General features: G+C 31.8%; 1 protein-coding gene across 1 annotated transcript in view; it reads left to right on the top strand.

The window, feature by feature from the left end:
* LOC134727887 (ubiquitin-conjugating enzyme E2-17 kDa-like) overlaps nucleotides 1–17,301 on the top strand; it is a 32,630-nt gene extending 15,329 nt beyond the window's left edge. The window contains exons 7-10 of the mRNA XM_063592283.1: nucleotides 11,736–11,767; nucleotides 12,683–12,760; nucleotides 16,059–16,182; nucleotides 17,162–17,301. Coding sequence (XP_063448353.1) covers nucleotides 11,736–11,767; nucleotides 12,683–12,760; nucleotides 16,059–16,182; nucleotides 17,162–17,301 — 374 coding nt within the window. The remainder of the gene's footprint in view (nucleotides 1–11,735; nucleotides 11,768–12,682; nucleotides 12,761–16,058; nucleotides 16,183–17,161) is intronic.
* The last annotated feature ends 3,174 nt before the right edge of the window (nucleotides 17,302–20,475 follow it).

Below are 20,475 nucleotides of genomic sequence, written 5' to 3'. Positions count from 1 at the left end.
CACTTCCTTAAATGTCACTGGAATGATACTGCTCATGTAATTTCGAAATATTTGTTTATGTTTTTATTACCTCATCATGGAAGTTCTTATATATTTTTAACGTAACGGTACCCAAATTGCACCTATTTAGCAAAAATAGCAGCGGAAATCTTACAAGATCTCCTAGTGACTAAACAATTTGTATTTTTATGATTTGATACTATGCATGTCTTTCAAAATAGGTAAATATATTTAGATATATACACAAAACGTTCACAGTATTTATCAACAGATGAAGTGTTTACTTAAAAAGCAAAATGTACCGTAACGTCGCCTTGCGAAGTCATCAAAACGTCATCTTTTTAAAATTAGCAAATACAATATGTTTCAAGTATCCATTTCTTAAAAAAAGGAAGAGTAAGCATGGACCAATATCCAATTGTTCAAAATATTTGAAAAATATAAAAAACAGCTCTGTTATTCGACTTTTGACGATGCGAATTTAAGCATGGATGCAATTTGGGTACTCCTCATTACAGAATCATTGATGGTTTGGAGGTTAGTTCAGACCCATTTTTCTATGATTCCATATGAATTGAAAATCAAATTGGTGTACTTATATAAAAAAAAAGAAGGATACGGCTACAAAATAAACACAAAATGGAAACTTTTGTCTTGATCATAAAATATCGTAGTTGAAAAAACTGTCAAAATAGGTGCAATTTGGGTACCGTCACGTTATGCAGACTTATTATGGACTATGACCACTGGAACATACGATTGGTGTCATATGCGATACCTGTTATAATCTATGGACCAATTCTTATGACAAGGTTTTAATTTGTACTGCCAAAAGATTTAGTTAACCTGTTTACTATATGTATTACAAAATATCACTTTGAACCTTATAACAGAATAAAATTGGTAATTGACATACATATACTATTACCTTCCTCCCTCCCTTAAAAAATAAAAAAAAATATTAAAAAAAACCACAAAAACGTCATATGCGGTCTTATTCAGAATGAAACTTGTCCAATCTTCGTACGATTAATTTGATTGATCAGTTTATTGGCACTTAAAGTGCAGATACAAATATTACAGTACATCCAGGAGAACGAAAGCATGTTTATGTCAAGTGAATCTAGCCAAACATACTGAGTAGGTTTATTTTGTTAAAGTGCCGGCTCACAAGTTAACAGAAAGAAATATATATTTGGAGTAGAACTTGAAAGTATTATTTTACACATCCGTTTATATATATTCTGCTATCATTAAAAGAAATTGGAGACATCATGAAAACGTTAGAAATTAATCTTCGAAAAACAACACTTGACTTGTTGAATCTGATGGTATTTTAACACAATAGCTGAAAATTTAACTTCACGCTACCTAAGGGCATGCATTAGGAGTGAATCATCCCATAGGAACAATAATTTCAAACTGTCTACCGTAAATTTCAATAATGATATCTGTTTTACATTATGTAGTACCTGCCAAAACATAGGGTTCAATTTCATTTGACATTTCATGTAAAGTGGTAATACATCTTTCAAGTAACATCAATGGCCTGGGTGGTTTTTTATTTTTGAATTTATTTGACGTCTTAATAAGGGGGGTTGGACAGGGGGTCCATGATCTTCACTTCCCTCCCCTTACACCTACATGAAAACTGCACGAAGAAACTTTCCACTATACCCCTACATTGACCCCCCTCTTCTCCAGGTTTCTGACCTTTGACTCCTTTTTCCTGCCCTCTCATGCCTGGGTTCCCTTATCTGTGTAATACATATGCTAAAAAGAGAAATACATTTACTTACTCGATGGTTTACATGTATATTTATTTAAGTTTGTGTTTGCTATAAGCAAATGCTAATTGTTGATGGCATTAATCTCACACTTATTTGGCGATTGTTTGAAAAAATTCACCAATAAATAAACTGTATAGAAGGACATTTCTATTTGTTGACTGATATGAACAAATTTGTTTATCATTCAATATTCGTCTATTTGGCATTTCTTGACACCAAAGTAAAATGTTTTGTAAGTGACTATATCAATAAGTAATGAGCATGCTCGGTGAATGAATCATTCAAAGATTCAAAAGATACAGTAATTTTACATGATCTACTTTAAAGTTGATAATGAGATCTGCTTTACAAAATTTATTGATTGTTAAAACATATGATTAAGTCATAAAGTGATATTTTGATATAGCTGGTGTTATTACTTATGAAGTTTTATGCAAATAGCCAGAAGGATTGCTGAACATTAAAAATAAGAACTCCGCCAAGGATAAACAACTTCCACATAACCAAGAAGATAAGATGAAAACTTTTCACGACTTGAAAATATGTTGTACTTTATAATTTCACGTTTTACTTTTAATTTATAGCTAATTTCGACTTTTTGTATTTCTTGGGTCCTATAACGCGACTCTGTACTTTAAAAGATCCCGTCAGTATGATGTTGTTCTATTTTCTGTCATTACGATATATTTCTATTATGAATTACAAAATACGTTGAACCACAAACGTCAAAATCATTCAATCGCGTAGTGGAATTAACTATTTGTGGATTCTTATAAATTCTATATATGACTTTTGGACTATTTTAAATCTCGGTCTATTTCTGAAATTTATTCTTACATACTTTTGATTTTTTTTACCCTGTATGCTAACATTGCCTATGTAAATTTTAAAATTGTTTGTATGCACATTGAACTACAAATCTATGTGACGTATAAAATTTTCTGACGTCAGACACACAAATCAATGAATGTGTTTGTAGATAGATGTTTTTGTGTTTTGTTAAATTGTTCCTTTTAAAATTGTTATACGATGATGACTGGTGTACTCATATTTTGAGTATTTTATCAATTGTGTCTGTTTAGTTAACGCATCAATGTAAATATAAAAGAATTTGATGAGACTGTCATCACAGTGAGAGGGTTAGCGCTATAAAACCAGGTTTAATCCACCATTTTCTACATTTGAAAATGCCTGTACCAAGTTAGAAATATGACAGTTCTTGCCCATTCGTTTTTTATGCGTTTTTTGCCATGTGATTATGGACTTTCCGAATTGATTTTCTTCTAAGTTCAGTTTTTTGTGATTTTACTTTTTATGCGTGGTCCAAATAAGGATGTATGGTAAGAGCAATTATTTGGCCTCAGAATTTGCAAAAATTGTAAAATTGTTTAAGTCTTTCAAAAGTACCGGTATTAGAATATGTGGAAAAAAATATCTATATAACCCTATCTATATATATCCAGTCTTCATGTGCATTCAAAGCAAGTTGTCTTTTATATATGTTATAAAAATCAAAAATTCAGGTGTCGCAGTTGTTTGCAATCTTACTGGTCCATACTAAAAAAACTATTGTTCATCTGTTGAAGTATAATATTGACAATACTTTATCTAAACACTGCAGAAACATCTTGTTTAAACTCTCTATGATCAATGGTGCATTTTTCTTAAAATCAATCGACCTTGTTAGTTTCACTTGTTTATATACAATTCAAATTGATTTATTCTTGTCTTATGCTTGTATATTTGTAAGTATATTATCATGGCCTTGTCAGTTTTTCTTTAAACTTTAAAATTTGTGTTTTCATGTCCCCTTGCATTGGTATCTTCTTTTTTATTCTATCCTATTCAAAAGTGTTATTGAATGGGTTTTTACTTCTATTGAGAGTAATAACCAATTTGCCTGTTTTCACTATTTTACATTATGTAATCTATTTGACCAGCAATGCAGATGTGAACTATATTTTGCATAATTGACCTACAACGGGGATGTGAACTATCATTTCTTAAAACCCCTGTTTAAATATATGATTAATAGATTATTACATAATAATATCCGTATCACATTCCTCACAACCTTCGGCCCTCTGGCTGATATTGGTTACTCGGCGTGATACAATATCAGATACCGATTTTACCTCCAATTATTCCTTATAGATAAGTTGTAGAATAATGCCGGAGCTTTACAGATCTTCTATATTCTTTTAATGAATTACTCATTTGAGTCATTCCTTAGTTCTCATGAAATTTCATACAAATTGCGGCGACAAATCGATTGAAGAAAGTAGAAAGTCACACTATAAAGCAAGCCACTTTTTTCACATCCGTCATTTTTATTTACATATAATCAATCAGAATAAACCACAACCACAAAATAGACAGAAACTCACGATTTTTATAAGAACGGAAAATAATTTAATCTCGTTTGAAAGAAAATCAAAGATTTGAAGATATTTATGTATAAATTCTTACTGAAATCAAATGGAAGACGATACATAGTACTATATTTATAAACAAGTGCACAGATTATGGCAATTTCCATTATACTTGTTTTGCGTTTAGTTAAAAATTCCAGCTAAGCCAGGAAGTTTTATCTTCACTTCCTTATTTTCTTTGTTGATTTGTTACGGTATAATATCTGAATAAAATTATATATTTTGCTAAGTAATCAGCTATAAGTTTTGCATGTTTGAAAACGGAATTAATCAAATCTGGTAAAAAGAAATCATTGCCCATCCACATTTGAAGTATTGGAAAATTGAACTTCTTTCTTTTCCGAAATATTTTAGAGAAAAGATGAAAACATAACATTTTTTTTCCGTTCACAAGATATCAATATGGAGTCAATCTGTCATGAATTGATTCTTTAACGAAATATGTTTGCCTTCCTTTCTTTTTTAATCAAAATACATTCCATATTACATACTGATTAAGATCAAGTTTTTTAAACTTTGTATTCACTCTACAGTTCCAATTTTTTACTTTATTAAAACCGATAGTATTACTCCAAAGAAAACATTTCTTATTAAGTCAACAATAAGACATCTTATTAAATCGTGACCATGTCCTAAATATGGAAGACCAGTTTTTAACAATACATGGTTTCCATCCCATATCTCCATAAAGTGCTAAATTAGGGGCATATCTATCCACTCACATAAAAAATCTCATAGCCTTATGTTTAACAGCATTTATACATGAAAATTCCTTAGTACCCCAAATAGAGGCACCATAGTCAATATCTGACCATACAACTAAATTGAACAGTTTTGTAAATACATCATATTGAAAACCACCATGAGCTTTACATTTTGCTATCAATAACCCTAATGCCCTACTGGCACATTTGGCAACTGCTTTTGCCATATCCTCATAACTCAAATGTTCGGTTAACCTAAATATGTATAATTTGATACTTTTTCAACACATTTTCCATTAAAAAAAATACAAGTGAGAGGTTAAGCGCTATAAAACCAGGTTCAACGCGCGTCTGGCGTAAAAAATTATAATCCTGGTACTTTTGATAACTATTTACACCACTGGGTCGATGCCACTGCTGGTGGACGTTTCGTCCCCGAGGGTATCACCAGCCCAGTAGTCAGCACTTCGGTGTTGACATGAATATCAATTATATGGTCATTTTTATAAATTTTCTGTTTACAAAACTTTGAATTTTTCGAAAAAACTAAGGATTTTCTTACCCCAGGAGTAGATTACCTTAGCCATATTTGGCACAACTTTTTGGAATTTTGGATTCTCAATGCTCTTCAACTTTGTATTTATTTGGCTTTTTAACCATTTTGATCTGAGCGTCACTGATGAGTCTTATGTAGACGAAACGCGCGTCTGGCGTAAAAAAATATAATCCTGGTACTTTTGATAACTATAATCATTCCACCATTTTCTGCATTTGAAAATGCCTGTACCAAGTCAGAAGTATGACAGATGTTGTCAATTCGTTTGATGTATATTATCATTTGATTTTGCCATTTGATTAGGGACTTTCCGTTTTGAAGTTTCCTCGGAGTTCAGTATTTTTGTGATTTTACTTTTTAGTACAAAGCACAGAAGGTGTTCTAAAAGGCACAACTTTAAAACCTTTGTCATGTTTTTATCACACCAACATTTCCAGTATTCAAAATGATTTGTTATTCACTTTCAATTTATGTTAAAAAGAACTGCATCGTCTCCATATAACATTATACACTTTTTCTTCACCTAATACATGATAGCACTAAAAGCTGATTGGTTATTAAAATTTAATTTACTTTGAACAGTTGAATGATTACTTTGTACTAGAATAAAGATCTGATGTCACACGACTTTGAGTAAAGAACACTACAGAACTGTTTGACATACACTTGAGAAAGGAAGTTTGAAATATAGTGAAATGACCTTGAGACGTTTGAACAGGGTAAGCGTCGAAATTTCTGCATAACTAGAAAAGATGTCTATTAGACTTCTATATGATATATAATACAAAACACTGATTTTTACAAAACAGAATGATAAAGAGAAATAGGATTATTCATATGCTTCACAAATTCAATCGGTTTCGATTTGTTCATTGAAAAGTCTATATAACAAGAGAGAGGGAAGCCTAAGATACCAAAGGGACCATTCAAGCACATCTATCTAAAATTAATAACAGTACACAAAACATAACATATAAACCAAAGATGGAGCAACACGAATCCCGCCATTATTAGGACGACACAGGCACGCCAAGAAATTTTTGATCATCAGTGTGATGGTTTTCCCATTACTTTGGCACAATGTCATCCTAAGTTGGATTACGGAAGTGATTTTTTCGATTTAAAAACTTTAATTGATATGTTAATGGTGAAATACAACAACAAAAATATCTTTGTAATTCCTTGTCACTGGTTTATAAAAGTCGGTAAATTTATGTAGACGGAAGTATTGAGTGAAGTATTACAATAAGCAGACAGCAAACCAATACAAATATTTCACCAAAGGAAGAATGAATGGAATCAAAAGAACATATAAATCTTTAACCTTTTTTTCTCACTTCTATCTCATCTTATCCCTGGTTGAGAGTTGTCTCATAAACAATCACACCACATCTTCTTATCAATATATAGATAACAAATGCCGTTGTTGTTTGGCCTAATAATTCAGCATTACTAATACAAACGAATAAACAATACTTGATATACTTGCAGTAGTAAAATTATCTAATGAAAGTTGTACTTTTCAGGAATTTTTAGATATTACTAATAATCCTCCACCAGGTTGCTGTTCAGCAGCTCTAGTAAACGATGATTGTGAGTATAAAATTTAGTTTAAGGATGTTCGCTGATCTTGTTTTATTTTCTCTCAGACCTTCAGAATCCCTGGTTTTATCAATACTTTCTTTTTTATAATTTAATTATACGATGGTTTACAAAGCCATAAGATAAATGTAAACTGTATGACAAAACTAGAGAAAATTATTTCCTGTCAAATTTTCATCTCAAAATAAAGACACGGAAATTATACCACACCTTTCTGCCTTTCGTAATCTTTGACCATTTATATACTAACAATTTATAACATTTTTTTAGATTTTGAAACAGAGCACCGAACATCCTCAAATAATAAATTTATACTATGTCTCGTGTTCAAGTATCATCTGGAACTTTAAATGAATGGACTAAACCTGCATATCATTCCGATTAAGAACAATATGAAGACGACGTGGAAAATAAATACTAATCAACATGATCAATGTGTCCGATTTAAGGTGGCACAGTTGTATGTCATGGCCCATAAATATAATGATAGCAGTTTTGGAATTTTTATCATTTTCTAACATTACCCACAATTCTACATACACCGTTAATTGAAGTACTTTCATTATAATATTCAAAAATGAATTTTAATATTTACATTGTATTATTACCGTTTCTTTTTTTTTTCTCTATCTCTATAAACCTAAGGTCATTAGTGCTTTTATGTCTTTTATCATCCAGTAAAGACAAAATTTTAAAAAAGTTCTCAGAAAATAATGTTTAACTGCATGAAAAATTATTTCAATTTTAAATGCTCTCTTAACAAAACTTAGACAAAAACACCATGTCATTATGGGATCAGTTAGCAAGCTGAGCATCTAAATATTAATTTAAAATTCAAATTCAAATTCAAAATTTATAAAACAAACATATAAAGAGTCCGTCTCATATGAACACTTCGCTGACATAAATGAAAAATATATACGTTCTCCAAATAAATATCTATAAAAGGCTGCACTGAAAACTGATCTTCGAATGATAATATACTGTAGTTTGATAAACAAAGCTATTACCACTTTGAAATTTGTGAAACAGTAGTTGCAACTTTAAATTTGATTTTATACATAAGTTCAATGTCTAACTCGAACCATTGGTAAATGGTTTTTTTTAAACAAATATAAACAATTGCACATGGACAAACAATATAGCAACGTGTATTAGATAACAGGAATGAATACATGTAAAACTTGCAGGACTATAGATAATAGAAATTATACTATAAAGATGAACTCCGTGATGAACATGTAGTGATTTTTATTTATATAATATATTTTATTTTTTTATATAATCTCTTTAACAGTGAGAACATCAAGAAAACCACCATTTCCATAGAATCTGTTTGAATGAGAATTTTCTAAGGAAATTCTAATTTTGTAGGGTTTAGTTCCTTTAAATCACTTGTTTCAAGTCGTGAACCTCGTCCATTCCTTGTTTTCCTTGTTTATAATACCTCAGAAAAAAATTGAAAACAACACAGAAGTATTATTAGTTATCTACGTTCATATCCGTAGATATGGATATTTTAACACCCTGAAGTACCCCAGTATACCATGAGGCGTAGCCGAAGGGTGTACAGGGTACTGAAGGGTGTTAAAATATCCATATCTACGGATATGAACGTAGATAACGAACTTATCCCCGGTCTTAGTCCGAATCGGGCGAGTTTTATGGAAATTTGGGTACAAATTGTAACGTGAAAACAACGTTTTTTTTCGCTATCTAAAAAAGTTTTATTGAAATTTGGAAATTTTACATATTTTTTACCCACCATTTTTTCCTTTAAAAATGTCCTGTACCAAGTCAGGAATATGGCTATTGTTATATTATTGTTCGTTTCTGTGTGTGTTGCATTTTAATGTTGCGTCGTTTGTTTTCTCTAATTTTTTAGTGTAAATTCACATTGCGATAAGACGTGTCACGGTCCTTGTCTATCCCAAATTCATGTATTTGGTTTTGATGTTATATTTGTTATTCTCGTGGGATTTTGTCTTATGCTTGGTTCGTTTCTGTGTGTGTTACATTTTAGTGTTGTGTCGTTGTTCTCCTCTTATATTTAATGTGTTTCCCTCGATTTTAGTTTGTTACCCCGATTTAGTTTTTTGTCCATGGATTTATGAGTTTTGAACAGCGGTATACTACTGTTGCCTTTATTTACGGGGTGTAGGGTACTACCTTTGGTAGAACCCTACATGTAGTCAAATACAAAACGTTTTTAATACGGAGACAGAGAAACTGGATTGAGTCAAATTTGGCGCTTAATGTTGTGAGAGTTACGTCATAGATGGTGTGACATCAACGTGGGTCATTTGCATAGCTAGGTCATATGCATTTAATGAAATGAGTGTAAATGATCGGCATAACAGGACAAAATCGTTAATAAATTAAATATTTAAATACAAAAATCATGGATAATGTACAGAATTCAATATTTCACAAGGAGCAATAATGGAACTAAGGAAAACTTGCGTGAAGTTCCCCGGGATAATGGTTAGCAACGTCCGGGAATGTGGGTTAGCAACACCCAGGGGCTATGGGTTTTGTAACGACGTGCGTTAACCAATCAAAATCCTAGATATATACTAAGCCGGGGATAAAGTTCTATAGTGGCTTAGGTACGCAACAATGCAGTCCAATTAAGGGTCCATCGATAATTCTGAAACTAAATATCGACTTGTAAAGGATCGATATGTTCTAACATTTAATAATGTGCATTTCATCGTTACACTTGTCAAATACCGATATCAATTTCAGCAAATTAAATTAATAAACAAATCAAATTGTCTAAAATCATTCACACTCAGTTTTACTTATACATTTATTATAAATTGACGTATTTGTTTAAGAATTGACCGAAGTACATTTTGTATGAAGCGCTTCATTCTAAAATTGTACGCACTGTCTACGCTTTTACAACACTATGAAGTTACAAAAAGACGCATTCCATACTTATAATTACATTTTTTAGCAAGAATCATGAAAACACGATTTTATCAAGTTTTTATTTAATTCACATGTGCACTTTCTTGTGGAACCTCTCGTGTCATAATGAATGATAATTTTTATTGTGTAATGCAATTGACTATGGAATAACGCGAGGTGTACAGTTAGCCAATCAGAATAACGTATCATAATGATATATACATCTAATGTAATTATATACGAATAAAATGAAGCAAGTAAAATGACATGCACCGCTAGACATATGTTTCAAGTATTACAATATAGCAGCATAGTATGACAGTACTTTTGCTTCGGGTATTTGTAAAATAGATGAATAAAAAGACGTAGGTTGGCTATTTTGCCAATAGAAACCGACTGACCGATGACGAGAAAAAGAGCGATATTTACAATACAACAGGGACGTTTCTTAATCTGAAAATGACCTGAACTGTCAACTTTTTAAGAAAAAAATATGTTCGAAGAAAAATTAAAGAGCAGCAAAAGATGGAAGAAAATTGCAATTTTTATTCCAAAAAAATACTAAAGATTAAAGATTGCCACGTCATCGAAATCACATGATGTCTACGTTACTTGGATATGCTTGAAGTGTGCGTGTGTATGTTGAAAGGATATGCAAACTTCTAAACATGACAAGAAAAAAACCCAATTAAAACAAAAAGACATGTAGTCTTATAATTTTAAGATTTGTCACTGTCCTCTTCAAAGTAGACTGAACTGCCATCGGAAAAAGAGAATTTGTCCGTTTAAATTATAACCTTTAATGTTTAGTACTTTTTTTTTGTAATATCCCTTTGGTGTGGCTCGGTACTTAAATACCCGTCATTTTGTTATTGTGCTTTGGTCGACTTCTGTATTCTTGTTTTTCGTTTTTGCTTATGTGCTTGATCTATAGGTCATTTTGTTTTTCTTTGTTCACATAATTGTTTGTTTTACAGAAGTTAAGATTATAAAACGACGTTGACTACTGTGCCCCTATTTTTGACATTTTTACCTATTATGTTAGACTTGCTACAATTCCCTTTCTAATATTTCTCTCTTACTAATTTATATGTTTACTGATAAGTGCCAGCCTACTGATTGCCCTTGCCTCCTGCAGATGTCAGTATAATTGTAATCTCCTAGTTATAGCAGTAAAATTATTAAAGGGGCAAAATTGAAAAAATAATAATAATTAGGAAGGGACATGTAGCAAGTCTACTATTATGTCTATGAATTTATTTTTTTACTCATAGTTGTCAATATAATGGATTTATATCGACTGTGAAAAAAGTTTTATCTAGCTTTAAAACAAGGTTTAATCCACAATTTTCTAAATGCCTGTACCTAATCAGAACTCTGACAGTTGATTACCATTCGTTTGGTGTGTTTGTGCTAATGATTTTGCCATTTGATAACGGACTTTCCGTTTTGATATTCTCTGGAGTTCGATGTATTTGTTATTTAACTTTTCAATCGACAAAATTGTGTTTTACAGCAGACCACCATCAAATACCTCGAAAAATGTGCAAGTGTGCTAAAAGAATGTTTATTCCAACCGGATGGAGCTTCGAAGTTATACATCCCGCACAGTCGAAAGTTGAAACATGGATATAACATAACGGTTAACTTAATTATACGAAACTATGAAATAAATTCAAAATCCAATACAATATATATCAAAATAAATTTCAAACCTGTAATTTGTATTTTTCAGTGTACACTTGGGAGTGCAAGATAACAGGACCTGTAAGTATACAGCACAGTTATAATCAGAACATTATGAAATTGTCATAATACAACTTTATTCACAGCGTGTAAATAACATACGTCAGAATATTTATGAATATATTTATTTACTTACCTTAAAACGAACCACAATTTTTAAAAAGGCCCACTTCATATCCTCATTTTTTGTTAATTGTCTAAATTTGTCTCTTGCTGTCTATTCGACTTACGAGATTTGAACATAAAAAAAACTTTTGTCACCTTATTTCACAACTAAAACAGAAGAAAAACAGAGAGGTGTCTTGAAACCGCGTGTCTTGTCTACTTTTTAAATTAATATTTCAGAAGAATTATTTCTCTACGTTTGATTAACTTTGAGTGCTAATACGGATGCACTAGGGTGAATGTGTGTATATTTTCTATTATTATAAGTATTGTCGTCTTATCATAAAATCAAAATAAAATGCTGAATTCTCATTGCCAATGATTATCAATCAGAATTCAAATGCGGTGGAATTAACTTAGTATAAGTTACCGTTCGACTTTAAAAAAAAAATGAAAGAGAAATACTCATACTGCATAGTCTGCTTAAAGGGTCTCTCCATGCGAAATGTGAATAACATCAATTTAAAAAAGGATAACGGTCTATTTATTCATTTCAAAATATACTATAATAAATGTTACGGACATGAAACAAAGGAGTTACATGCTCATGACTTGGGACAGGCATACAAACCATGTGTTTTTGAATTGTTTAATATCTGCCTAATATCGTGAACAAAATGTAGGTTTTTTGTTGATGTTGTTGTTGGGTTGTTATCGCATTGATGTATACACATGTAGCTTGTATTCCCGGTTGAATCAAGTATTTATACATTTGTAACAAGATGGGGTATGCTACTGATAATGATCTTAAGAACAATTCTTATCTTTCAGGACAAAAGTTCATACGCTGGAGGTGTATTTGTTGTTCTAATACGGTTTCCACGTGATTATCCTTTTAAACCTCCCACGGTATAAATTTTTATTTTCATATTGTTATTTTGTAGATTATACATATCCCAATATAAGTAATAGTTATGTCACGGTAGGTATAGTTTCCGGCTAGGATCGTAGTTTTTCGAGTAATTTGATTGGGCCTTTTCGAGTGTGACCAGATTTTTTCGAAAAGAATGAGACATTCTCTTTGACAAGACGTGCTATATACGCTTGAGTTAAAAATACAAGATATACAAGGTGTGATAGTATTTTAGTTAAAAATATATTATTAATCTGATATTATTTTTTGTTTAAACAAAAATTGATTAATCCTTACAAAGCTTTAATTTCAAAAAGCAGAACAAAGCCAATTTTATACACATACCAATGGAAATGTCGATGGAAATGCATTCGTGGAAATCTTTTATCCTTAGATATACAGACATTTTACAAAAAATCTTGCTATTGTATTGAAAACGACATTTTAACACTCAATTCATTTCTATTTGTTCGGGTTTCTTCGATAGCAGTCCGGGCTTTTTCGAGTGCGTCCGTGTTTTATCGAGTGATTAAACAAGTTAACTATAGCTTTAAATGTTAAATGTTAGTGTATTTAAGTTTCAAAACAATAAACAAATGTTCAAATTATTCACATTTTAAGGCAAGAAACCAATGCATTCATCAGTTTGATAATGGTGTACTACGACTAGACTTTATAAACCTATGCATTCGTCAGTTTGTCATATTAAAACTTTATGAACAACTAAAGGAAGGTTACCTTAATCTATGTAAACCAGTCACCAAAGTTTCGTAAAAAACCTTCTAAAAGCACTTTTAAAATATTGTCTAAAAACTGTGAAATCACTTCTTTTTACCTCATCTGGCCCAAAAGGGTCCAAGTGAGATTTTCCTATCACTTGGCGTTCGTCGCTGTCCGTCTTCTTCGTCTGTTAACTTTTACAAAAATCGTTTTTTTTAAATCTACTGGACCATGTTCATTATAGATAGATAAACTGTACACTGCAAGAATGTTCAGGAAAGTAAGAATTAAAAGCAAGTCACCATCACTAAAACGGATAATTTTGTCATGAATTCAATTCTTATTTTCAATGTTGAAGAGTGTCCTTTGATTAATATGCACTGCGGAACATAGACCAAGGTGAGCCACACAGGCTATTTAGGGTCTGTAATTTGTTTAATAAAATCCAATAACTCGGAAACGTACAATCTAAAATTAAGAAAATCCAACGAGAGGATACCGAAAAAAAGATATAAAAAATTCTCTCAGGTTTCATGTAAATTGGTTGCAGCGTTTTTTAGTTATTTTCCGACTTGCGGACGACGGACGGACAACGGTATATCATAAAACGTCCCGTATATAAACTCTGGGGTTCACAACAAAAAATATTATTAGTTGTGACAACAAAAGAACCATGAATTGAAGTTGAAAAGATTATGAGTCCCCTGCACTGTGTTCTCATGACTTTTTTTTTTATAAAGGATCAAATAATTTCTAATTTAATACTAGAAAATTGTGGTAAAACGTTTTCCGAAAAGAATTAAATTGAAACAGGTTAATTTTGATCACCGTAGTAATATGGTTTTGTGATTTGTTGGAAAGATATGATATGTTCCTTCACTTGATTACAGTTATAAACTAGAAAAAGTCATTTTTTCAAGTCAAGAATAAAAAAAATCACAATTTTCTTTGAAAAAACCCGGACCATTTGTTAAAAAGACCGGACGAATTAAACTTGCTCTCTAAAAAGCCCGGACAATAGTAAAGTGGAGGTTGGAGATTTTGCAAAACATGTTTAACCCTACCGCATGTTTGCGCCTTTCCTAAGTCAGGAGCCTCGAGCCTTTGTTAGTCTAGTATGGTTTATTTTATATTACTTCATTTATATGTTTTGGAGTTTAGTATGATGTCCATTTTCACTGAACTGGAAAACTTTTATATAGGTGCTAGCTGAGGACCACCGCCGGGTGCGGGATTTTTTCGCTGCGTTGAAGACCTTGAATTATAGAGACTTGTATAAATAACAGAATATAAACTCAAGTGTCAGGTTATGGATAAAAACTATACATTATTCGAATACTAATTCAAAAGCATGGACTATTTGATGGATTGCGCAAGGCTACTTTACCGAAGTACAATTTGTGATTGGGATAACAATGAAGTAGATTAAAGACAATTTCCCTAATTAAGATCGAAAACTTTTCAAATTTTTTTTGTCAGAGTTTATAGTTTCTGTTGTTCCGTTGTTTTTCTCTTATAGCTGATGTGTATCCCTAGATTTTAGTTTGTAAAATGTATTTGTTTTCTCTTAAACGATTGGACATCGGTATACTTCTGCTGCCTTATTTTCATAAATAACTATTTCTTTCCCTCTTACTAGACGTTTTCAACAAAATGGGAAAATATGAATCTGATTCCCTCTCTTCAATATTTCAAAAAGTATAATGAAAACCAATAATAATTATCATAATTGTAAGAAAATATCAAACACAACGAGTATACAAAGTAACATTGACATTACTTTTTTAAAGTAGAAAAATATCATAGATTGATAAAAATTGTTGTCACAAAAAAGGGACATATATCAACTGCAGTGTCTAACGAAAAACCAGTAGTTCAGCTTCAATACACATACGTATTGTAAAAATTCTAGGAAAGTAAACGAATTTGGTAAATATATGAACTGAGGAACGTTGCTTATTAAGTAAAACTGCTATAATTCTTATATGATTTGCTTATTAGAGAATACTTTGATATGATTGGTCGAAAACTTCCGGTAGTTAATCTTGACCTTGGTTATTTTTCGATAGACGACGTTGAGAGAACTTCTTTTCGTAACCAATGTAACAAGATGAAGGCGATAGTAACACCGACGTTACCAAATTTATTTTCACTGCAAGTTAATCGTTAAATAAAATGATACACAAAAACATTCGTTTGAATGATAATAAGAGGTTTTGCGGTTTACTTTTTATTAGATAGCAAATTTCATTGAGTACATATTTTTGCGTTAACCAACAAATATATTCATGCGCCAGGCCTATTTAATGACATACATATACAATTAACGTGTGATAGAGGTAACGAGTGTGGAAAAATATATTCCCTTTCTCCAATTGGATAAGGATTACACGCCTTTTTAAAGGAAAGTATTGGAAAGTGGACCAAGTCACTCACAACCATATCATAAAAGTCCGAAGTCGGACTTTTATTTGTTTGTGAGTAAATTGGTCGAGTTTATACACCAATAAATTCCTTTAAAAAGGCGTTGAATCCTATAGTAATTTAATTTGATCTTTTTTGTATGACTTTCAGGTAAATTTTACAACAAAAATATTTCATCTAAATATTAATGGAAATTCAGGATCACCCTGTACATGCTGTACAACGCTGTTGTCAAATTTGTCAAATTGGTCGCCAACACAAAGAGTGTCAGGAAGTAAGATTGCGTTTATAGTTTAAATATTTTTTTATATTTTTAATGGAAATATATCAAAGAGGTCTTCAACCTTATGTTCTCCGTTGTTATATTAACAACATAATTATGTAAAACCTGTTTTTCAACAGACAGGTGAAGTTTCTATGATAACCAACTCTTCTTGTTGACTTGTTCCTTATAATACGTATGTTTCAGACTTCATACAGGACCTTTCGTAAAAAGAACGACGTCTTTAGAAGTCTTTTAATCAATTTTGAGGTTGGTTTGCTGTCTCTTAGACAGTAATGGAGTATCGCAGATGAAAACAAAATGTTCCAGTTGCTTTACACATAATCGAGCTTTTTCTATTCTTCGATGGTCATATTAACATTCGACATTTCTTTGGGCTGTATACCTAATTCCTGCTCTTGAGTCTTCAAAATTTGTGAATAAATGACAGTTTGGACATAAAATTAAACTGCAGTACTATATTTTGGTTGTAACAACCATGTCCTTTGTTAGTCTTGTATGGTTTTTTTTAATTTTGGTTCATTTATGTTATGAGTTAAGGGGGAAGACCTTGGTTCAGGGAGATAACTCTTTAAATCAGTTAAGCGTTTGTAAAAGTCAAGTTCATCAATGTTTTTAAGCATTTACCTGAAACAGATTAAAAATAATCTATGTAACCTAGAAGCTTAGAATATGTTTTTGAAAATGGTTGACACAAACGTACTGATGATTTTAAGAGTTATTTCCCTTAACCTAGGTCTACCTCCTTAAGGGGCCATCTGAAGCTTAGTACGCCAGCTGAGGGTGCAAGATTTTCTCGCTGCGTTGAAGACACATTGGTGGTATTCGTCTGTTATCTTCACTTTGACGGGGTTGTTGTCTTTTTTATTTATTCCAAATTTTCAATTTAATGTAACAGTGTTAGGTTATGAATGTATCTGAATTACTATGCTTTTTAAACATTCATCTAAAATTACATTTTTAATTTCAGTATTACTGAGTATCTCATCGGTGTTAAATTCTACAAATAGTGATTGTCAATTGAACGAAGAAGCTGCAATGTTATATACAAAAGATCGAATGAAATATTATGCTACAGCAGCGGAATGGACACGAAAATATGCCATGTAACATGTTCATCCGACATGTTATATAGAAAGTTTTCCTTCGATTTGTATTGCATATCTTACTTTTTGTTTGTGGACTTTTAACACGTTATAAAATGTTAATGTATCATGAGCAATATTGTATACTTACTAAGTAAACTGTAACCGGAACAACATGTTAGTTTTTTTATTATATAATTAGTTGTAAATAAAATTTGATTTCATGTGTAATACAATTAAGGCCGCAACCATTTGATTTTCTGGGGTGGGGGGTTTGTTTCCCGTTTTTGGAGAAAAAAATAATTTGTTTTTGATTCCGAGAAAAAAAATTGTTTGTTTCACCCTCAGCTGCCAATAGATTGTTTTTCATAGAAAAAAAAACCATAGCCCCCCCCCCGAAAATCAAATGGTTGCTGCCTAATGGCAATCGTGTGGTATCAGCCCTCTGTGGTGATATCAAAATCAGTCTTTGTAACAAACACCAAATATGTTGTCATCAGGTATTTTATATTTGACACGGTTTAAGATGTTTAATCAAATCAAATGTATTACGCTATGTATAGTTAAGAAAAAACGTCCAAATTAGTTGCACTTGATGTATATGTATGTAATAAAAAGGTATATGATATATTGCTTTTTCAATATCACTCACTCTATCAACCCTCAACTTAAAAATCCCCAAAGCAGAGCTCTTAGAAATATTTTGGTTTTGAAAAATCCAACTGATATTCTTCATTGATCGTCCTTCACTACGCCTATATCACCCCGCTCTGTCGCTCAGTAATTCTCGTATCAAGATTTCAAAACGAGACCAGGCTTATCAGCGACGTCACATGCAACGTGAGAGGAGAAGTTATCAGCGACGTCACAATGCGAGAGGAGACGTTATCAAGCTTGCTTTCGTCAAGCGTAAAACTGTCTTAGGGAGAGGAAAAAATACCATTAATATATAGAACGATAAACAGATAATCGGGTTTTCTACGTATAGATATCGTAAAATATCAGCCGCTCGACACAATGTGAAACTTTTTAGCTCGTTCGCTTCGCTCACTCGCCATAAAGGTTCACATTGTGGCTCGCGGCTGATATTTTACGATATCAATGTGTAGAAAACCCGATAATCTATACATATTACAGTTCATAATGAAAGAATAAAAATAGCAAACTGATATTAAATACGTATATGAAAAAAATATATAAAATAAGACCAAACTGAAAACAGAGAATTTATTTAAGGAAAAAACTGTGTATGCATTTCAAAAAAAGTAAAATCATAAAAAAAAACTGAACTCCGAGGAAAATTCAAAACGGAAAATCCCTAATCAAATGTCAAAATCAAAAACTCAAACACATCAAACGAATGGATAACAACTGTCATATTGCTGACTTGGTACAGGCATTTTCTCATGTAGAAAATGGTAGATTGAACCTCGTTTTATCGCTAGTTAAACCTCTCATTTGTATGACAGTCGCATCAATTCCATTATACTGACAACGATGCGTGAACAAAACAAACAGACATTAAGAGGTAAAAATGTCAAAAACACAGCAGTCAACATTGTGATATAAGTTTAATCATTGAAATAAAAATACAAATACGTTACACAGACGAACCGAATGTCATATAGATCAAGCATATTAGCAAACATTAAAGACAAGAATATACAAATTTACCATAGTACAATAATACAATTACGGGATGCTTCGTTGTTTTTAAATAATATCATTGGGTTTTTTTCAACGGGTATTCGATATTTCTATGTAAATCAACTATGCTGCTGCTTTTGGCCGACTTCTTCCTTAAAACGCATGTGGCAGTTTTCATACAGGACTTTATAGACAAGAATCACGTTTCTATAATCTTTTAATTTTTTGGTGGTTTGTATGCAGTCTCGTTTACGGCTATAGAATATATGTGTGGCAGATTGCCACTAAATAAAATGTTCAAATTGTCCATGTTATAATCGCGCTTTCTTAATGTGGTAATTTTTATAAATTTCCTGTTTTACAAATTTTGAATTATTCGAAAAACTAAGTATTTTCTTATTCCAGGCATATATTACCTTAGCCGTATTTGGTACAACATTTTGGAATTTTGGATCCTCAATGCTCTTCAACTTCGTACTTCGTGCTTTATAAATAATTATATGAGCGTCTCTGATGAGTCTTGTGTAGACGAAACGCGCGTCTGGCGTACTAAATTATAATCCTGGTACCTTGGATAACTATCTTATCCTCGATGGTCTTCGAAAACTAGTAACAAACCGATACGTGCCGCTAGAAGTACAGAACTTACCATAATACTTCTGGGGCACCTTAGTTCACCAGTATTTAAAAAAAAAAATAAGTATTTTGGCTTAAGTTTTCATTGCTATTGTCTATACATTTTGTCCTCTGTTCTTTTCAATTGTCTGTGTTGTTTCTACGGTTAAAGTATTGTTTTTAATTTGTTCTGATTCCCGTGTTATCATTTCAATCTTTCCAATTCGGTCAAGTTAAGTTTTGGAGAACGAAAAAGTCTATGGGAAACGTGATGATTTCAATTTTCAAAGTTGTTAACTTTCTATTCGCAGCAGTACCATTCAAGCTGTCCAGTTCCAACGTATTGCGTTTACACATTATATATCATACGACGTTGCACTCGCTAGAAAGATGAACGACTGAAACCCCGATCATACAAAAGTTTCACGGTTTACATCATGACGTAGTTGACCGATACGACGTGTCTGTGTTCTAACTAGTTAGCGACATGTTTTAAAATTCTAAGATCTTGAGATACCCAAATAGTCGTCTGATGTGTTATGTAATCATTGCATTGCGTTAGATGATTATCCCGTCGGCGCACAGTGTTTCGCTCAAGTTGCAGTTTGTGTTTGTTTCTTTAATTTGTAGCGTCTTGGTCGATTGATGAGATTTTAACCATAGTATACTACTGTTGTCTTAATTTCTATATTTCATGTATATATATGTGCATATTAAACAAAGGACACAGATGTATTCATGAAAATATTGTGTTTTTGGTGATGGTGATGAGCTTGAAGATGTTACTTTACTTAACACTCTTGCTGCTTACAATTATCTCTATCTATAATGAACTTGGCCCAGTAGTTACAGTGGAAAATATTTTGAACAAATAACAAAACTTATGAAAATTGTTAAAAATTATCTATAAAGGGTAATTACTCCTTAAGGAGTCAAT

The sequence above is a fragment of the Mytilus trossulus genome, chromosome 8 (genome assembly GCF_036588685.1).
Source record: "Mytilus trossulus isolate FHL-02 chromosome 8, PNRI_Mtr1.1.1.hap1, whole genome shotgun sequence".
NCBI lineage: Eukaryota > Metazoa > Mollusca > Bivalvia > Mytilida > Mytilidae > Mytilus > Mytilus trossulus.
The sequence above is the reverse complement of the archived record's forward strand: the minus strand, read 5'-3'. Positions and strand labels throughout refer to the sequence as shown.